The sequence below is a fragment of the Alternaria dauci genome, chromosome 8 (genome assembly GCF_042100115.1).
Source record: "Alternaria dauci strain A2016 chromosome 8, whole genome shotgun sequence".
Lineage (NCBI taxonomy): Eukaryota > Fungi > Ascomycota > Dothideomycetes > Pleosporales > Pleosporaceae > Alternaria > Alternaria dauci.
In genome coordinates, this window is record NC_091279.1 from 1,881,126 (window position 1) to 1,899,281 (window position 18,156).

Here is an 18,156-nt window from a genome sequence, read left to right on the forward strand (position 1 = left end):
TCCGTAAGGAGTGATAGATGTGGTTTCACAGGACTGGGCTGGGGCAACGCGGCGCTCAAAGCACCCATGTTGTAGACAGGGCGGCTGCCAGCGCATTGCGATGGGCTCACAAATTCATTCGCAGATCCATCAAGCGAACCCACCCAGGAAGGAAGCCGGTCACACTCGTCCGCTGGCGTGTGCTGAAAACCGCTGTTCGTGAAGAAGCTTGTAGGGCTGGTTGGACTGTTGGTATTACTGCTGGAGGACCCTTCGCTCGTGATTCGACGTAAAGCCAAAGCCGTAAGAGCGTTCATTGGCTCCGCTCGGGCAAAGCGAGCATCATCACACGACCAGAGTCCGCCATACAGCTGCCACGGGAAGTTTTGGAGGAAGTGATCTTCTGGGTAGACGTCGTATCCGAGGGTACGAGCACGGAAAAAGGCGTACACGAAACGACAGTCGGGGAACTGGCGAAGCACCTACAAGAAGGATCTTTAGTAAAAGTCATTCCAGAAGAAGAATGAAAGAGACGGAGTGATCGTAGAAGCCGTAGCGTCCGACTGTGCACGGCAAGGTGCCGGGAGTGCCAAGTAGATATCTATATGGAAGCGAAGGCTTGGAGATGGATGTTCATACATCCCAAGCAGGGAACAAAGGCGGTGTCGCTGTGAGCCTGCGCAGAGTTAGCATGCAACAACTGGCTCTCGACTAGTGAGCATACATTAAAATCTCATAAGCAGCGTATTTCCTGAGCTTTCCAACGCCACGTCGATATGCATGCAAGACTTCGGGTCGAGCTGTCCTGATGTTCTTCCGACCAAGCAGCTTATGCATAGCAGGGCTCGTGTGATACATGGGATCGAAGACTACTAAGTTGCATGAGTCGTTGAAGTGACGCTCAAAACCGATGACGCTGATAGAATGACCTGGTTGCTGAAGATAGATAGGTGGCAGAAGAGTCTTGTTGACGTTGGATCCATCGCTGACAGCTGCTCGAGCAAAGTATCGCTCCATGGCGGCGAGGAGGAGTTCATGGGCTGCAATACCACGGTCTTTGTTGTCGCTAAACTGCTCGACAGCGCAATTGATCTCTGAGTTTAGGAAGAAAGCTTGGGCCTAGATCATGTTAGTGGGATTTAGTGAGGCATGAGGGCGTAGGACTTTACCTCCGGAGTGCCAATATACTTTCTGGTATCGCGTATGCCGCCAGTCTGAACACGGCCAATTTGATTGATGCCTTTATCCCAAGCGTCCTCAATATGGTCTTGCATCTTCAAGACCGTTGGGAGCCGCCCAGGAAACTCTTCATAGCCCTGAGCCTTTGCACCTTGGATGTAGGACAGCAACATTTGTATATTCCGATAGCCACAAAAGCCACCTTCGCTGGGTGTTTTGCCAACATGGAGTGTTGATGGGTGACAGTAGTAAGCCTGCTTGACGGAACGATCGAGAGCGGACAATTGAGCAAGGATGGGTATAATGCCTGGTGTCTCGTTTTGAACCTGATCATGCTTGATGAGGCGGCCGTCTCGGCCAATACGATTGACCGCAGTGATCTTGGGACCCGCCTCAAGCTGATCGTGCAGCCACCTAGGCATTCGGTTTTCCCAAGCATAAGGTCCGAGCTCGGATTTCTGGAAAAGTCAGTCATGTCTTGCTGGGAGGATGAGTGACTAACACCCAGACGGGCACTTTTGATTGGCGGCTTGACGGTCCGGTCAGCTTTCGCAAAGGGGTTGAAGCCCAAGATGCTCCTTCCAATCGTGCTCTTCTCGCTGTCGTTGGTATCACGCCTCGGACGATGGGAGTGCTTCTTCGGCTTGCGGCCATGAGCCTCGGTCTTGTTCAAAGCGTCCGACAAGTCTGTGCTGAAACTTCGCTCAGATGTTGTTGTTGTCTTTGCCCGGCTCGCATGTGAACGACGAGAGGAGGTCGAGCTTTCCATGGTAGCGGATGAATGCCGAGAATGATACTTTCCTGTAGTCTCGTCAAAGGATAAAGTTTCTGCGTTGTGGTATTCGATATGGTCGTTCAAGTCGGGGAGAGGAACGAGTTCACCGCAGTTGGGGTCAGGGCACTTTACACCGCTTTCCTCTTCTTCGGAATCGTCACAGGAAGGCGTGTCCTCAGTGTCGTGCCGACTTGGGGAAGGTCTAGGGACCAAGGATGGTGGTAGCGGTTCAGGGTCGTCTTCGATGATGAAAGGAGAATTCTCGGTGTGCACTTGCTCAAAGTGTAATTGAAGAATGTAGTCATCTTTTGGAAGCACAGTGAAGTTACACATGGGACACTCCAAAAGCTCCATCTGGCTCGTCATTCCTGTGCAGGTCAAACTCTGAACGTGAAGACGGCGGCCAGCACTTTCTGGTCTCAGGTACGTGGATTGAGTGACGGTATGCGGCGTCTCGTTGTTCACATGTATGGAAACCGTCACCTCATGCGTATGCGGCTGACTCTGCTGTGGCAGTCGCTGTTGGCTTCCGTGGCTTAGCATGACGAACGCAGTGCAGACGCACATGAAACAGCAACCCACGAGTTTGGCAAGAATCACACATACTGAAGACTGGCTTATAAGCCAAAGACGTTGTTGGCGAGGAAGTGATGGTGTTGGCGGTGAAGACTAAGCAAGACTGACGTGAAGAAGGTGCGACGCTCGTGGACAGCCGAAAGAGGCAACCAGCCAAACGCGCCAAGATGCGTGACGCGGGTCCAACCCGATGCAAATTCAGTGCTAAGATATCTTGATGCCATGTCGGTGTGAAGACGACGGATCTGGTGCTGACAAGTGGGTCGTGGCGAAGCGGTCAGCCTCGCCTGGCATTGACGGATGGACGAACAGGAGCGCTGCATATTCGCAGCTTTCCAGACATTCGTCTTGGAAGAGTATGCGAAGTCGGAAGGTCGGCCATGTCCGGTAGTGAAAGTGTGCATTCAAGATGGAATTTGGAGAGTCACGTCGCCCGCGGCATGACGTCGCCAAGAGCCGCCCAAGGATAGCGTCCACCTCGGATCTGACTTTGCCCGCAGACTTTCTTCCCAATGCTGCTCCGCACGCCGTGTACACCTCGCATTGCCAGGATACACACAAATCGCATACAATGGCGAAAAACACCGCGGCGATGTTATTCTTCAGCCGACTCGGACGATCCGCAATGGTTCCAACAGCTGCGGAGCGAATTGCTGCAGCGACCCGTTGCATGTATTCCTGAACGCTTCGCCTTCCCACACGAACAAAAGCTCTCGAGAACACTTTCCGGATTCTTACCTCATACATGGTGCTATCCTCCGAGCAAAATAGATCGTACTGTGCCTTTCGGGCATCACTTGATATGGTTCAATCCGGCCGCGCCAACTTCCGAATTACTTCCAGATGGGACAGACGCGTCACATAGCCCTGGCGGGCCATGGGTGCGGCGCATGTGGGCTGGCGGGTCGATACAGCTGAAACCCGATGGCTATCTCGACTACGCGCGCCACTGTACAATAGACGAGGATATGGTTGGTACAGAGCACATAAAGCAGGCACGACTACATGGAGAGGGCGATACCGCCAAGATCTTTGTCACAATCGAGCGGCGTTTCGCGACCCTTGACAGCATCGAGAGGGGACACGAGAGGGGGGAGCATGGCACGAGACCATTGGGCGCCCGCCTGAAGCATAAGAATGTGCAGAGATACCTCCAGTGGCAAGTGCGCGCCCAGGACAACGATGGCTGGGGCCACGCTCTCTTTAAAGAGGAGCGCAACCTGGTCTTTTTCAAGGAACGCACTGCTGCAGAACTCGAGGCTGTCAAAGCTGGTCAAATGGCCACTGTCAAGTATTTAGATCGTGCGTGTCCTCGCAGACCACTGAGCTGTCTACTGACTCTCAATAGCCCCTGGGAAGCCCGACTTCTCACACACCCTCACTCCTACCCGTGCCCTTCTCTTCCGCTTCTCCGCTCTGACATTCAACGCCCATCTCATCCACCTCGATCCCGACTACGCTCGTAACGTCGAAGGCCACCGTAACCTGCTAGTTCACGGGCCGCTCTCTTTGATCCTCATGTTGAAAACGATGAATCATTACGTGCACACCCAGACGGAAGGAAAGCAGGCGCTGGAGTCTATAGAATATCGCAACCTAGCGCCTCTGTATTGCGACGAGGAGATGCGCATCTGCTGTTCGGAGAAGAAGAAGTTGGAGAATGGCAGTATATACGATGTATGGATTGAGGGGCCCACTGGCGGTGTTGCTGTCAAAGGCACTCTCCGCACCACAGAAAAGGATTCTGAATCGACCGATAAGCAGGAAACGCAGGGGCATTCATTCAAAAGGCCCCAACACCCAGCGCTCAGATACAAGATGATCAAAACTCGCGAAGAAGCTAGGAAGATGGCCAAGAGTTCTGAGGATAACACTCAGGGTCACGTCGCGTCAGAAGATCAGCAGTCATCGACAAGCCATGAGAGCTCTGCAATCCCCGAACCCTCGACGAGTTCTGAGCCTTCCTCTCAGAACCAAGGTGAGATTCCAAACCAGTCTACTTCTAGTGGAACCACTTCTCAACCACCATCTAGAGAAGTAACTTCCGCAATCGCACACGAAACAAGCCCGGCGTACCGCCGCAACCGTGCCACCAATACCAAAGCCTACAAATTCATCACCGATCCCCCCAGCGATCCGCCACCTCTCCGTTTCGTCGAATCTCACAAGCCTGTAATACCGACGCTATCGGAACAGTCAAAGGAACTTCTGCGCCGCGCCCGTCGACGTGCGCTACCCGAGATCAAAGTCGAGCCTATACCGTTGGTGCGCAAATTTGACGCGAGGCCATATGTTCCAGATCCTGCTCGGACGGCGGCGAGGCATAGCAGGTTTCTGAGAGAAGGCGTTAGGAAGATGGAGGAGCTCAAGATTCGGCATGTCGCTCCGCTCTCTAATGATGCTTCAAAAAGAACAGGGCGGTTGTAGAATATCACTAGAAATGAAGGCTCCGCTTCATAGGCACTGTGAGTATGGCACAAGACTTTGTGAGAGTGTGAAGATATGGAAGAGGTCTTGTTGAAACGCGTCGCACGTATACGTGTGAAATTTGTCTGACATCTATGAATTATGCGATACGGTATCTACGCGTGGAAAAGGAATATGTCCTGATGCTGTAGGCTTTGCGCTACAACATATTGTATTGATTGTCCAAACGCCGATGCCATGGGTATAGTGCGCCAACCGCGAACTACCAAAGTCTATAAACCAACGCAGGATATGTACAATGAATAGTAATAATGGACGAGTAGCGACAAGCGCTGGGTATCGTAGCGTGTGGAGAAAATGAGTAGCAGGTTTGGCTGTGTGAATAGTGGCATGCACTAACGTCTTCCTGTCCAGTCCTCTAAATTTGACAGAGAGGTAGAGGAGCGATGCGATATTCGCGAAGGTGATCGAAATAAACTATTGGTCGGTGAGAGGGTAGCTTCCTCGGCTCTGTTGAAAGTATCGAATAGATCAACGAGCTTCTTGTAGTCGTACAAGATGGGTTCTTCGTCGGAATCCTGTTCATCAAGGTAGCCTTCGATGCTCCCTTTAAACATTTTGTCGACTTTGGCGCGCCATGAGCAATGGTCAATAATGTCCCTCAGGTTGTGAGCAACGCATAAGCCGTCATCAAGCGTTTGTAATCGAGTTCTCTGGGCCTCTTCGTCGCCAAAGCGAACGAACTGGATGCTAAAGTGACGGTTGCCTGCATGGGATTGGTCTTTCTCGGCGATGTCAAGAATGGTCTTGTTCAGAGCATCAAGGTCCGTGTTGGACCAAACGCCGTCAGTAAGAACAAATAATGTCGTTGCGGGTTGGCCGCTCCGGTTCCAGTCGTCAGAGATGTTCTTGAAAACCTGAGCCATATTTGTGGTGACATGGTTATTCTCTTTGTACTCTGGCCATGCCGCCTTCAACACCTTCTTCAGCTTCTTTCGACCCGAGTCACCCTTTAGGCGCTCTTGGTTGTGTGTATGCCCATCGACCGTGAATTTAAGATCGAAGCCGTTCCTGTCCAGACCAGCGGCGTTCTTGGCGAGCGTTTGTGCGACGAATGTGACAATCGGCCAGTGTTTGGACATCGTCCACCCGTTATCGACAACGAAGATCTGAGACATGTTAGTTGAATCAGTGAAAAAGTGGGATCAAAACGTACCAGTTCGCGCGGATCACTAAAGGTCTCTTCAAGACGAGAATCTCGCGCTCTGGTTTCGATGCCAAGAGTGCCCTTCACTTTCGCAAACTTCTTTGCCAACCCCTTCGTGACTTGCTCGTCCAAATCCTTTCTCCTGACACAGATATCGTAAGGTAAGTACAGTACAGTTGGCGGGAGTGTCAGTAGAAAAGGATTATTGGATCCTGATGGATAGTGTCCGTGCGGGGTGTGGTCTCCTTCCGCGAGCTGCTTTTCATGGGCATGAGAACTTGTTTGAGATACCGTCGATTGGCGGTGCGGAGACTCAGTATCCTCGTTAGACGATATTGTAATCGAAGGACCCGTATCTCCCACCGGCTCAGACGTAGTAATTGCCCTATCGATAGGCTCTTGTGTGTGTCGATCGTGGATGGTGAATCCCATAGAACTTGTATCAGTGGCGAGAGGAACGTCTCCTCCGCGGATCGGGTGATATACTTGGTCCGGGGTGAATGAGTTCTGATTTCCCAGGCCACGGTCAATCGCCCTCTGTTCAGGTATTCGCGGATGAGATTTTGATGTGTCAGCAGTCTTTTCTGGCGCCGATACGCTTGGGGGAGGGTGATTGAGATGCTGAATCATAGGTCTTTCATATCCTGATGTGTGCGGTAGCTTTGGCGTATCAACCGACTGTGCGATTCTGTTAGGGAACCTGGCCAAGGGTGACTCTGGTGTTGTGAGACGCAGTACAGGTCTTTCCAAGTTGGGACTAGTTAGCAAATCCACACCGACTGATGGCACATGCGAATTGAAATCGTCGCCGCTGTGAGGCACAGTAAAAGTGCCAAAGGTTTTTCTGTTATGATCGGATGAGGGTGGGGTCGCTGGAAAGCCCAATATTTCATGCTGAGATAGGCCGTTTGGTGTGTACTGGCCTCTATCTGACGGACCCTGGCCAGGTGGTTGGAATTGGGGACGTCTAGGTTTAGGTTTGCGGTGTCCGGGATGCACTTCTTTCTGAGGGGTTGCCTCGATCGGACTGCGCGTAACAGCGCCATCATACACAGCCATCGGGAGTGGTTTGTTCTCGACCTCACTGTCATCGTAACCATCGAGCTTCTCTTCAAGGATCTGCTTGCGGTGTGCCGTTTGACCAAGCGGCTTGTTTCTAATCAGCTCTTCCTTCATTATTTGCATCGATGCCCTTTCCCGAGGATTGACCGGTAATAGAGGCTGTTGTAAGAGGTTTGTCTTTGGCTCAGACAACCTTTCGACCTGAGCTTCTTCCTCTATCTTCTTGAGAGCCTTCATGACCACGGTATCCGTGTCCTTTGAATGCTTCTTGAGACTCTGTATCTTGTGTTTGGCAATATCACTCAATTCTTCCAGCTTCTCACAGAGGTCTTCCATGTTGTGTCGTACCGCTGGATTTGCTCGTAGAAGCTTGAGCTGTATCAAATCCAATACTAGTCCTGTTGTCGTATCTGATAGACGGAGATGTCCTCGAAGATATTCATGCCACTTCTCTACCTCGGGTAGAACATCGGAGCCATCGTGGAAACGGTCGAATGCCACGCCGTCTTTGTTGTTCGCTGGAGCGAGTTGTCGAAGGCGTTCATATTGACGGACACCTTGAAATCCCAAGACGATCCATGTTGCAGCTACTGATAGTACGCAACCGAACGACCAGGCATCAATAGCCTGTGAGACTCCAGTCAAGGTCCCGTCTGGTTGTTTCATGCGTGAAACTTCAGGTGCCCCTGTATGTGGTTAGTTTTGAACCGATTACTCTTGGTATCATGTAGACGTACCGTAAGTGTCTGTGAAGCCGCGGACAATATCCCTTGGTTCTGAGCCACCGTGGCCCTCGATCACGGGAGCGAAGCTGGAGAAACCGAAGTCAGCCAGCTTTAGCCGTCCGCGAACGCTGAGGATATTGTCTGGTTTGATGTCCGCATGCCATCTCGTTCCTGTTAGCGTTGAAGCGCGTAGATCTTCGTAATTACATACCCATGGAACCTCCAGGGTTGGTCCTTGCCCCGCCGGATTTCGAGATGATGAACATGATGAATGGCTTTGGCAATATTGAAAATTGATTTCCAGTTTTGTAGGATCTCCTGGGCTTGTACGGGGGGAACGTTGGTCTCGTCCGCCCATGTTTGATATAAGTCGTATTCGCCATATTCCAACAGCAGATTGTACGTCTTTCCAGATCCCTTGCCCTCGCCGTAGTCATGGGTGTAGGCGCCCAGGTATTTCAGTATGGGAACTTGGTCGTTCGACTGCAAGCCTGAAAATGCTTCCTTTTCCAATTCGAACTCCCGTCGCTTGTTACCGCAATAGGATTTCAGAACCATCTGGTAACACTATGAGGTGTTAGCTTGCTCCCATAGTGCGTTGGGGGGAATCTGACCTCTCCAAACTCATCGTCCGTATAGATCGAGTCTTGTAAAGCAAGTGCAAGCGCGTTGTCCGAAATCAGGTCCTTTTGCACAGCCACCCAGTAGATCGACGCGGTGCCTCCCTTTTCAGAAAGTCTGGTCTTCAAACAAAACGGAGGGATTACTTTTGTCCCATGCAAGTTTTCGTCCATGTCTAGAGTCAAGGTCAACGGACACCATTTCCATTTCTCTTTGTGAAAATCTCCGATGATGGTCTCCACCTCCTTGTGGTGCACGACGCCAATCAGCTTTTCGCGAAGGTTCTCGTCACTCTCGCTTCGCGTTAAGTAATGGTCGTACATGTTTGCTTCGTAAAATCGGTCGATGAGATGGTCGCGCCCCTGGTTGAGCAGGAGGCTCAGAATGCGAAGACAGGACTGTCCACTCCCGGAGATCTTCGTTGGCTTGATTGGTAGATTTCGATGGGATGAGACTGGCATGTTGTGCACAAAATGGTCCAACTTCGTATTGTTTGGGCTTTCCGACGCTTGCTTCTTCCACCATGACTCCACAGCGTGAACGTGGACAATCTTGCGCTGGCAGCTGCAAGATTCAGCCGGGCACACGTTCTGACACGCTACTTGACGTGTCCATTCCGACTCCAAAAGGCTGCTGAACTCTTCCCTGACGGACAGGGAATGACGTTGTTGCTCGTTCGCGCCTGGCATATTGACGTGGTCCCAACCAAGGATCAGGCTGTGGGATCTAATCGGAACGTATGCATCGCACGAGGCTGAGGCAGCGCTAGGTGCACTGGTGTCAATGTTGCGCCCGCCGGTCTTTGAAGTTGAAATGGATGGGCTGCGCAAAGTATGCGTGCGAAAAGAATGGTTAGATGAGACGAGAAGCAGGAACTCGAAGTAACAGAGCCTCAGTGTTGCGAGCGGGGCACATGTTAATTATGACTGAGCATTTCCAGCCTCGTGTAGCCGAGGACAGGGCCAGCTTGAAGGCTGCGCCAATAGATTCATGGAGGACGATTGTGGCTGCAGCGAGCTGACGGCCCTAAGGCAGCAAGGCTGAATTCCTACTCAGCCACTTGCACATTGTTAAGCTGGCTGTGCACTCGACTAGCGACGGGTTTATAGCAGAATTGACACCGGGCGTATGCCATATTAGGAATTTCGCGATCGTATGACGAAGAGATGTGAAGTAGAGGATGTTGGGGGTGAGCCACCATGATGAACGCCTGTTCGCTAAGCCCGGCCAATCCCCACCTTACGTACCTTGACGGCTGCCCGGCCACCCGCCCCACATGAATGTCAGCCTATGACAATGGGCTCTGACACATGTATAATGTGTAAAGCTTTCTGATGTGGCACACCTTCTGAACCCATAGGCTCGTATTCTAGGCCGCCACACCAAAAGAACTTGTGCTTCCAATACAACAGTTATATTACCCTACCCAGATGTGCTTCGCACTGAGACTCATCAACCAGTCTTAGCTGGGCTGCCTTCGAATCGAGGAAGTATGGATCGACTGTTTCGAAATTTATGTAGACTCGAAGTGAAGCGAGATACTGAAACTCTCATGCGCTTTACTGGGTTCTCGTTGCTTGCGACTTGGTTACCGGAGAGGCCGCTAGGTTGTGTCTCGAGGTAAGAACTTGCGTCTGAGGGAGCAAAGTGCAAGACTGCATACTTCAAGCGGGGGACGAAGGTTAAGTTTCTCGCCGATACGTCATAAAATCGATATGTCGACCATGCACCAAACAGCGTCAAGGCGGTTAGTGGCACCGTAACCTGGAGCCATCGCTCCAAGGCGAGTGTGGAAAACGAGCCGTTCTCGTAATTGTCAGAACTTTGATTCTGATCTTGAAACTTGACGATGTCGGTACTGAACAGTGTCTGCTATTGATCAGAAAGCGTATATAACACGAGGAAACTCACTTACTGAGACGAACGTGGCCGGAAGGTATATCAAGGTCAGAATTGTAATGATACGCATGACGACTGCCTCTCGTTCGAGGTTCTTGTTCAGCTTTTCAGTTCGGTCCGAAACCTGAGTCTGCAGATGCTGCAAAACTAGCTGTTTCCTGTCGCCGATGATACTCACTAAAAGCTTTGCTCTGGCGAGTTGCATGTCGAATTCGCTGGTGATCTCGTCGAGCTGTGAAAAGAAAGCGTATAAATGATCCTCGCAAGCCGTTTTCAATGTGTTGGGGAAGTCCTTGCGTATGACCAGGTTCGAATAAAACTTACGTAGGGCTCTCAGAATCTTCGCGTTCGCTTCCAAAACCATGACTGCTTCGTTGGTTTTGTCTTGCCAATGTTGTAGATCTTGGATTTCCCATGCTTCATACTGTCTGTATGCGAGACCCGAGACACGGAGCCCGTCGACAGCCATGTTACTCTACAGGGCTTGAAGTTAGCACAAATACTTGTAAAGGTGCAGACACTTACTTCTTGTTCAACCATCCTCTCGAGCCAAAGGATATACCATCTCCAATCCTCGGTAGACCACTGACAGTAGAGCAAATGTGTGATCAATGTAGTTCGAAAACAAGACATTGGATCGCTATACATGTTATTTTCTGGCCGACTTGTTGGTGTGGTGAGTTCTGCGTAACGATCGCGTAAGTCTCTGCCGCCTTTAGTGACAATCCACAATGCAGTCCCGTACTCTACGTCGAATCGGTGGTAGATTGCAGCGTCTCGAATCGACCATTCGTCAAGTTTGGCATTCTCGGCTTCTTCCTTTTTGTGTTGTACGCCTTTCAGGTTATAGCAAATCTGGAAATGCTTGCCACTTCGGGCCAAGTCAGGCACTGAATGCCCGCTGTTAGGAGCCTTGAGACGTATCTGCTCGCGAAAGCCACTGAAACGAAGGTCTTTGGCATCGCTCTGTCCACCGAAGACCAGCATAAAGTCTAGGTATACGGGCATGATTTGATGGTACGACAGGATCTGGCACAGGCTTTGTCGAGTTGTTTTCAAATTGTCCCGCGAGCTTTCACCGTGAAAGTAACTGTGCCATCAGTATGATGTATCCATCAAAATATCAACAGCACGTACATGAATCGGCATTTTGGGTCTCTCTTTCGCGCAACAATATGTTGTACGTTGGGATCGGTTCTGTCTTGCACTCTGTCTGCAGCAAGCCATTGTGCAACCTTCTCCGGTGTATGTAAATAAAGCTTTTCGCGTACTGTGCATCATTTAGTATTTACTCAAGCATCGCGAGAGCGTGTCTACCTTTCCCGTCCGCGGTGCCAATGTCGATGACTGGGATCTCGAAAGCACCGATAACCTCATCTTTTTCGGTCATGAGACAGAAGTCATTCTCAACATCATCGAGCCGCTTTCTGTAGGAAGCGAGCTTGGACTTGTCTGTGAAGATGTCGCTGGGGATGAGGTTCTCTGGATAGTTGCTGCTGTTGACATAGGAGTTCTGCAGCTCGACAGGAATTTGGTACGTCATCTCAGATGATTGAACTAACACACGAAGGATATGAGTCGCTTGTTACAGAAGGAAAACACACTAAGAAGAACATATTTATGAATTGCAGGTGAAACAACAGCGCCTCGGAAGGCTGATTTCGTTGCGGCTGTGTTGTATGCGGCAGGTGCGACACGATGCCGCAGGTTTAGCCCCGCCACCACACTTGGAAGCGCGCCTTGCCTCTTTCTTCACCGGCAACAAAGGCGCGGCACCAACACTGAAAGCAACCTTGTCAAACGAGTTTTATCAAGGACTAAATCTCAAATTCTATTGGAGTCTACGAGGCTGAAAATTGCCCCTACTCTGGTTCCCCAAAGCTCAAAACCAATGATTATCGCGACACAGTAAGCCTCCAGGAGCCCGAAAAAGCGACCTTTACACTCTCGCCCCTACTCTGGCTCTGGCGAAACCGATGGTCTCTGTGTGCGATTAGGAGCATCTCGCATATTTCTCAGCGCCCTTCGATCGCCCTAGAACAGTTCAGCCACGTTAGCGATCACACAGGGCAATAGCGCAAGACTCACCTCCGTCAGCTTCTCGGGCACTTCGAAGACCCACTTGTCGTTGAACTTTGCGACTGGTCAGCCGTGATTCTGATGAAATAGAAGCGTGACGTACTCGGTTTGGCTTGAAATCCCATTTGGGCCATTTAGCTTTCAGGAAATCTTCGATCTTATCCCATGGGAAGTCGTCGTAGGCTGGGTATGTATCTTGGACACGAGAACTTCTTCTTGTGGATGGCACAGTTGGTTTGCGCTGAGCTGCACGCGCCTGTGCTAATGCAGGGTCGGCTGGTCGATGACCGGGCGCCATCTAGACAACCTTGGAAGTGACAGAGGTGATGAACTCAGGTGCAATGGGCAATCGATGCCCACAGTGTGTTGTGTCTTTCCTGGTGTCAGACGGCAGCCTGACTGTTATCGTTGTGATCTTCCAGCGATGCTTTCTCGGGGTCAGGCACGGAAGGCTGAAGCCAGAACTATATGCGCTCGCCTCCGAGCGGCCTCAGCCTTATAGCTCCATTCCAAGCACATCGCAGGAAAAGTGGGCCATCACATCAAAGTAGACACCGAAGTGTCACCCACATGAGTGATGCGGATTCTCTGATAGTCGGCAAATCGTGATACTTTACGTGTCAACCTACATGCAGTGCTGCTAGGCAGCTACGCAGCTGAGAGTTTAAGGGCGAGCGGTACAGCTTGCCTTCTTTGCCTGTTGCGCGTGTTGTGTCACACGACTATGTCATTGGTCGACCGCCTCCGCCACTTAATATGCCAATATGCATCTCCATCACGTCGCAGATGCCAAGTGATCACTTAGTTCATGCATATGATCTGATCCTCCGAGGCTTTGGCAGAGCCGCATCATGTGACAGAGGGCTGCCCAGGCCTGCTGTGGCACCATCGAAGCGCAAAGTCAATACACACTACGGAACAATAGCCGGGTGACATGAACTTTTGTTTGTGTGAAGTGACATGACCCATCGTAGCCATCACGCAGACGCAGCGGTTGACTAAACGTGAAGACAGCACGTATATTGGTGAACGTAAGGTATTCGCATGCTTGCTAACACACTTCCCCGTACAGCCATCGAAGTACCGTTATGCCACGAAATGCGCACCGAGGAGATCCACTCGAGAATTATGGGCGAGAGAACCGCGCAGCTCCGAAGCCAGGCCAACCACAAATCCACGACTTTGCTAGGACTGTTTACGATGATGAGGCACCTGCGCTTGAACCGGAGTTTGTGCCAACACCTGAGCAGACCCCTCGAAATATAGATCCAACTCGACTTGCGCCTCCAGGACCAGGTGGTAGCGGCAACGGCGCTGATGCAGGTCAAAAGAGCTTGACAACGGAAGAAAAGGGCAAGTGTCCCTTTGGCGATACGCGCTGGCCTCCGCCTAACGTATCGATATCCAAGCCCCTGCATCTCTTGAGTGAAAAGGGTGAGAAGCCAATATATTACCACTTGGTATATGAAAACAGCTCTCCTCAGGCCGACTTCTGGAAGGGACCTTTGAAGGCCCAAGCTATTGCAGCCTATGCAGAGAAGGGGCTTGCCTTATCCATATCGAAAGAAGGAAAGAGCAAGAAAGAAATCAAAGCTGCAAAAGAGAAAGCGCTTGAGGAAGAAGCTCCAAAAGCGAAGATGGAAATCCTACAGGCTAGGAATACGAAGGTGCTCAAGGAACTAAGCAGCGGACCGAGGGGAACGATCTGGCAGCTTGACGAAGGACATCTACATGTTTGGAGATGCATCGAAGTAGTCCAGAAGGTGACAGGTGCGGTGAGCCTCAGTGCAGACCGGCGAGAAATATTTTCCATGTTTGGTGTTGGCCTCAAGAGTATCAATGGCGATATGTTGCTGGTCAGTCAGCAGGCCGAAGCACGTACCTAAACTAGGTAGCTGGTGCGGAGAGTTCAGCGTACGATCAACGCCCACCGTGCACTCTATAACAAAATTCCACACGATCTTCTGTGAGCCTACAGCATAGTGAAATTTCAGATGCTGACAAACATGGAAAGGTGAGGCTGGGGATGGAGTTACGGAGCAAAGCCGAGGCTAGCTCGCGGATGTGGTCATAGCGCCTTCTCGATGATTCCAATGATCGAGCGACCCAAATTTTTAGAGGCATCGAACATCTGCGACCACTCTTCTCCGCATCCTCCTCTACATCAATCCTATTCCTGGTTGTCTTGCATTGAGCTGGAGTCTAGGAGCAACATCTGAGCTTCTTTCCTCTACCCACACATCCCCAATTCCCTCACAATGCAAAGAGCTTTCGCATCGCGGGCGCGGACTTCGGCCCTCAACTCGAGCTCTAAGCTCCGCTCCACCAGCTACAACCTCCAGCAACAGAGGTTTGCGCACAAGGTATGGCAGTTGTGTGCCTTGAACATGCAAAAAAGCAAAAACTAACAAATATACAGGAATTGAAGTTCGGCGTCGAGGCACGAGCAGGACTATTGAAGGGTGTCGACACACTTGCAAAGGCTGTATCAACAACACTCGGTCCCAAGGGTCGCAATGTGTTGATTGAGTCGAGCTACGGCTCGCCCAAGATCACCAAGGGTATGCGGAAATTTTGTCGTCATTGTCAACACTGCCCGCTAACATTGCTTCAGATGGTGTAACGGTCGCAAAGGCCATTACCCTCCAGGACAAGTTCGAGAACCTCGGAGCCCGCCTGCTCCAGGATGTCGCTTCCAAGACCAACGAGGCTGCTGGTGACGGTACCACCACTGCCACTGTCCTCGCCCGCGCCATCTTCTCCGAGACTGTTAAGAACGTTGCTGCCGGATGCAACCCCATGGACCTGAGGAGGGGAACCCAGGCCGCCGTTGAGGCCGTCGTCGATTACCTCAAGGCGAACAAGAGGGACATCACCACCAGCGAGGAGATTGCTCAGGTCGCCACCATCTCTGCCAACGGCGACACACACATTGGCAAGCTTCTGTCCAACGCCATGGAGAAGGTCGGAAAGGAGGGTGTTATCACCGTCAAGGAGGGAAAGACCACCGAGGATGAGCTCGAGGTTACTGAGGGCATGAAGTTCGACCGTGGCTACATCTCGCCCTACTTCATCACCGACACCAAGACCGCCAAGGTTGAATTCGAGAAGCCCCTCATCCTTCTCTCTGAGAAGAAGATCTCCGCAGTCCAGGACATTGTCCCCGCTCTCGAGGCCTCCCAGCAGCTCCGCCGTCCTCTCGTCATCATTGCCGAGGACATTGACGGTGAGGCTCTTGCCGTCTGCATTCTCAACAAGCTCCGTGGCCAGCTCCAGGTTGCCGCTGTCAAGGCCCCCGGCTTTGGCGATAACCGCAAGTCCATCCTTGGCGATCTCGCTGTCCTGACCAACGGTACCGTCTTCAGCGATGACCTTGACATCAAGCTCGAGAAGGCCACCCCCGACATGCTCGGTTCCACCGGATCCATCACCATCACCAAGGAGGACACCGTCATCCTCAACGGCGAGGGAAGCAAGGACCAGGTCTCCCAGCGTTGCGAGCAGATCCGTGGCGTCATCAACGACGCTACCACGTCCGAGTACGAGAAGGAGAAGCTCCAGGAGCGTCTGGCCAAGCTCTCTGGTGGTGTTGCCGTCATCAAGGTCGGTGGCTCCTCCGAGGTTGAGGTCGGCGAGAAGAAGGACCGCATTGTTGATGCCCTGAACGCCACCCGTGCCGCTGTCGAGGAGGGTATCCTGCCCGGTGGTGGTACTGGTCTCCTCAAGGCCTCTGCCAACGCTCTCGGCAACGTCAAGGCTGCCAACTTCGACCAGCAGCTTGGTATCACCATCGTCAAGAACGCCATCACCCACCCGGCCCGTAAGATCGTCGAGAACGCCGGTGCTGAGGGCTCGGTCATTGTTGGCAAGCTCATTGACGAGTACAAGGGCGACTTCAACAAGGGATTCAACAGCGCCAAGGGCGAGTACGTTGACATGATCGCTGCCGGTATCCTTGACCCCTTCAAAGTTGTCCGCACTGCTCTTGTTGATGCCAGCGGTGTTGCCTCGCTTCTCGGTACCACTGAAGTCGCGATTGTCGAGGCGCCCGAGGAGAAGTCTGGTCCTCCAGGCGGCATGCCTGGCGGTATGGGCGGTATGGGAGGCATGGGCGGAATGGGCTTCTAAGCAAACGAAGCCTAGCCGTCTGTTTTCTTCTTCTTATACCCCCATTCCGTTATAATGACTTTAGTCTCATGTCTTTCCCGGTGATGATTTATGTACACGATATTGGGTTGGTCTCCGCTCTTCACTCATGATTTCTCAAAAGCGCAGCATTGTTGGATATTTTGTTTTATTGTACAATATTGTGTAAGGATCTCCTGGGAAGGACAAGATGTATAAAGCGATGAAGGAATACGAACCAGTCAAACCTGTAATCACCATGCACAATTATGCTTGATTTATGAATGTACTGATGTCTAGGATTGGCCGACAGCCTGGCATAACTGGGGCAGGCGGTTGCTGTGGCGCCGCAGAGGGACAAACTAAATCCTGGAATGGGTGCCGTGCTGCTATAGGTACGTCGCTTGAAAATAGCCCCTCTGCCACCCCACTACCACGACTTCGCTCAGCCTCAGCAACACAACACCGCTCCTCCGCCTCCGCCCTTTCTCCCGCATTCTCATTGACCATCCACCACAATCAGTTTTCTCTATCCACGTAAGCTGCACTCCCCTCCGTCACCACGCAGGCAGCCGTTGGCCCACTGCTGCATGTGCGCACACGGCAATCGCAACGATGACGACGACGCTGACAGGCAGCCACCAGAACTGATAAAGCTACCCGGTGCTGCAATCTCCCTTTAGCATCCTCTACCTTGCACATCCGACATCATGGTAAGCACATTGGGGATACATGGCTTCAAGGACTGAACTGACAATGTTCGCAGGCTCAATCCGGGTACGTAGCTGCGAAACAAACCAGAGGGCATCAACAGCTGTCGCTGCCCGACACCCGCCCCAGCACAAACTCCCCCATACCCCGACGCTCGACCCCCGTCCCGCCCACCCCTACCTCGGACCCGCTCATACTAATAACGACGCAGTGTCTCCGTCTCCCCAGAGTGCATCAGCACCTTCAACGAACTCAAGCTTGGCAAGGACATCAAGTGGATCATCTACAAGATCAGCGACGACTGGAAGGAGATTGTCGTCGAGGAGACTTCCAAGGAGGCCAACTTTGACGCCTTCCGCGAGAAGCTGCTCAACGCCAAGAGCAAGGACCGCCGCGGCAAGGAGGGCATTGGTGGCCGCTACGCCGTGTTTGACGTCGAGTACGAGCTCGACAACGGAGAGGGCTCCAGGAGCAAGATCACTTTCATCAGCTGGACGCCAGATGATGCGCCACAATACGTACGTCACGAAAACGTAGTGCAAGGAGAAATGTTTACTGACGCCCAACAGCCCCGTATGATGTACTCGTCCTCCAAGGAAGCCATCAAGCGCGCCCTCAACGGTCTTGCCGCCGATATCCAAGCCAACGACGCCGACGACATCGAGTTTGAGAATATCAAGAGCCGCGTCGCCAAGGGCCGTTAAGCGCTTCTCTTTCCTCGCCCGCTTCCGACCCATCGATTTCGCGCACCTGTTAGTATGGAAGAAGGAAACTATAGCGGTTGGTAATGA

The 18,156-nt window shown here is 51.9% G+C and overlaps 8 protein-coding genes across 8 annotated transcripts; 4 read left to right on the plus strand and 4 right to left on the minus strand.

Moving 5' to 3' along the window:
- Window positions 1-612: 612 nt before the first annotated feature.
- ACET3X_008571 (uncharacterized protein) lies at window positions 613-1,927 on the minus strand (the record flags this gene model as incomplete). Its single annotated transcript, XM_069454758.1, has 4 exons — window positions 613-655; window positions 704-1,098; window positions 1,149-1,616; window positions 1,661-1,927. The coding sequence occupies 4 exons, from the start codon at window positions 1,925-1,927 to the stop codon at window positions 613-615; spliced, it is 1,173 nt and encodes a 390-aa protein (XP_069304173.1).
- Window positions 1,928-3,477: 1,550 nt separating this feature from the next.
- On the plus strand, window positions 3,478-4,550 carry ACET3X_008572 (uncharacterized protein; the record flags this gene model as incomplete). The annotated part of the gene is made up of 3 exons (XM_069454759.1): window positions 3,478-3,811; window positions 3,858-4,487; window positions 4,543-4,550. 3 exons carry the CDS (start codon window positions 3,478-3,480, stop codon window positions 4,548-4,550), a joined length of 972 nt encoding a protein of 323 aa, XP_069304174.1.
- Window positions 4,551-5,331: 781 nt separating this feature from the next.
- Window positions 5,332-8,874, minus strand: ACET3X_008573 (uncharacterized protein; the record flags this gene model as incomplete). Its single annotated transcript, XM_069454762.1, has 5 exons — window positions 5,332-6,105; window positions 6,153-7,891; window positions 7,943-8,094; window positions 8,142-8,497; window positions 8,545-8,874. The coding sequence occupies 5 exons, from the start codon at window positions 8,872-8,874 to the stop codon at window positions 5,332-5,334; spliced, it is 3,351 nt and encodes a 1,116-aa protein (XP_069304175.1).
- Window positions 8,875-10,003: 1,129 nt separating this feature from the next.
- On the minus strand, window positions 10,004-12,066 carry ACET3X_008574 (uncharacterized protein; the record flags this gene model as incomplete). The annotated part of the gene is made up of 6 exons (XM_069454763.1): window positions 10,004-10,420; window positions 10,467-10,925; window positions 10,976-11,540; window positions 11,588-11,720; window positions 11,768-11,963; window positions 12,013-12,066. The coding sequence occupies 6 exons, from the start codon at window positions 12,064-12,066 to the stop codon at window positions 10,004-10,006; spliced, it is 1,824 nt and encodes a 607-aa protein (XP_069304176.1).
- A 337-nt stretch (window positions 12,067-12,403) lies between these two features.
- On the minus strand, window positions 12,404-12,827 carry ACET3X_008575 (uncharacterized protein; the record flags this gene model as incomplete). Its single annotated transcript, XM_069454764.1, has 3 exons — window positions 12,404-12,484; window positions 12,539-12,583; window positions 12,633-12,827. 3 exons carry the CDS (start codon window positions 12,825-12,827, stop codon window positions 12,404-12,406), a joined length of 321 nt encoding a protein of 106 aa, XP_069304177.1.
- Window positions 12,828-13,617: 790 nt separating this feature from the next.
- Window positions 13,618-14,415, plus strand: ACET3X_008576 (uncharacterized protein; the record flags this gene model as incomplete). The annotated part of the gene is made up of 1 exon (XM_069454765.1): window positions 13,618-14,415. One exon carries the CDS (start codon window positions 13,618-13,620, stop codon window positions 14,413-14,415), a length of 798 nt encoding a protein of 265 aa, XP_069304178.1.
- Window positions 14,416-14,787: 372 nt separating this feature from the next.
- On the plus strand, window positions 14,788-16,657 carry ACET3X_008577 (uncharacterized protein; the record flags this gene model as incomplete). The annotated part of the gene is made up of 3 exons (XM_069454766.1): window positions 14,788-14,892; window positions 14,949-15,090; window positions 15,144-16,657. 3 exons carry the CDS (start codon window positions 14,788-14,790, stop codon window positions 16,655-16,657), a joined length of 1,761 nt encoding a protein of 586 aa, XP_069304179.1.
- A 707-nt stretch (window positions 16,658-17,364) lies between these two features.
- On the plus strand, window positions 17,365-18,069 carry ACET3X_008578 (uncharacterized protein; the record flags this gene model as incomplete). The annotated part of the gene is made up of 4 exons (XM_069454767.1): window positions 17,365-17,367; window positions 17,421-17,431; window positions 17,577-17,883; window positions 17,935-18,069. 4 exons carry the CDS (start codon window positions 17,365-17,367, stop codon window positions 18,067-18,069), a joined length of 456 nt encoding a protein of 151 aa, XP_069304180.1.
- Between the last annotated feature and the right edge of the window lie 87 nt (window positions 18,070-18,156).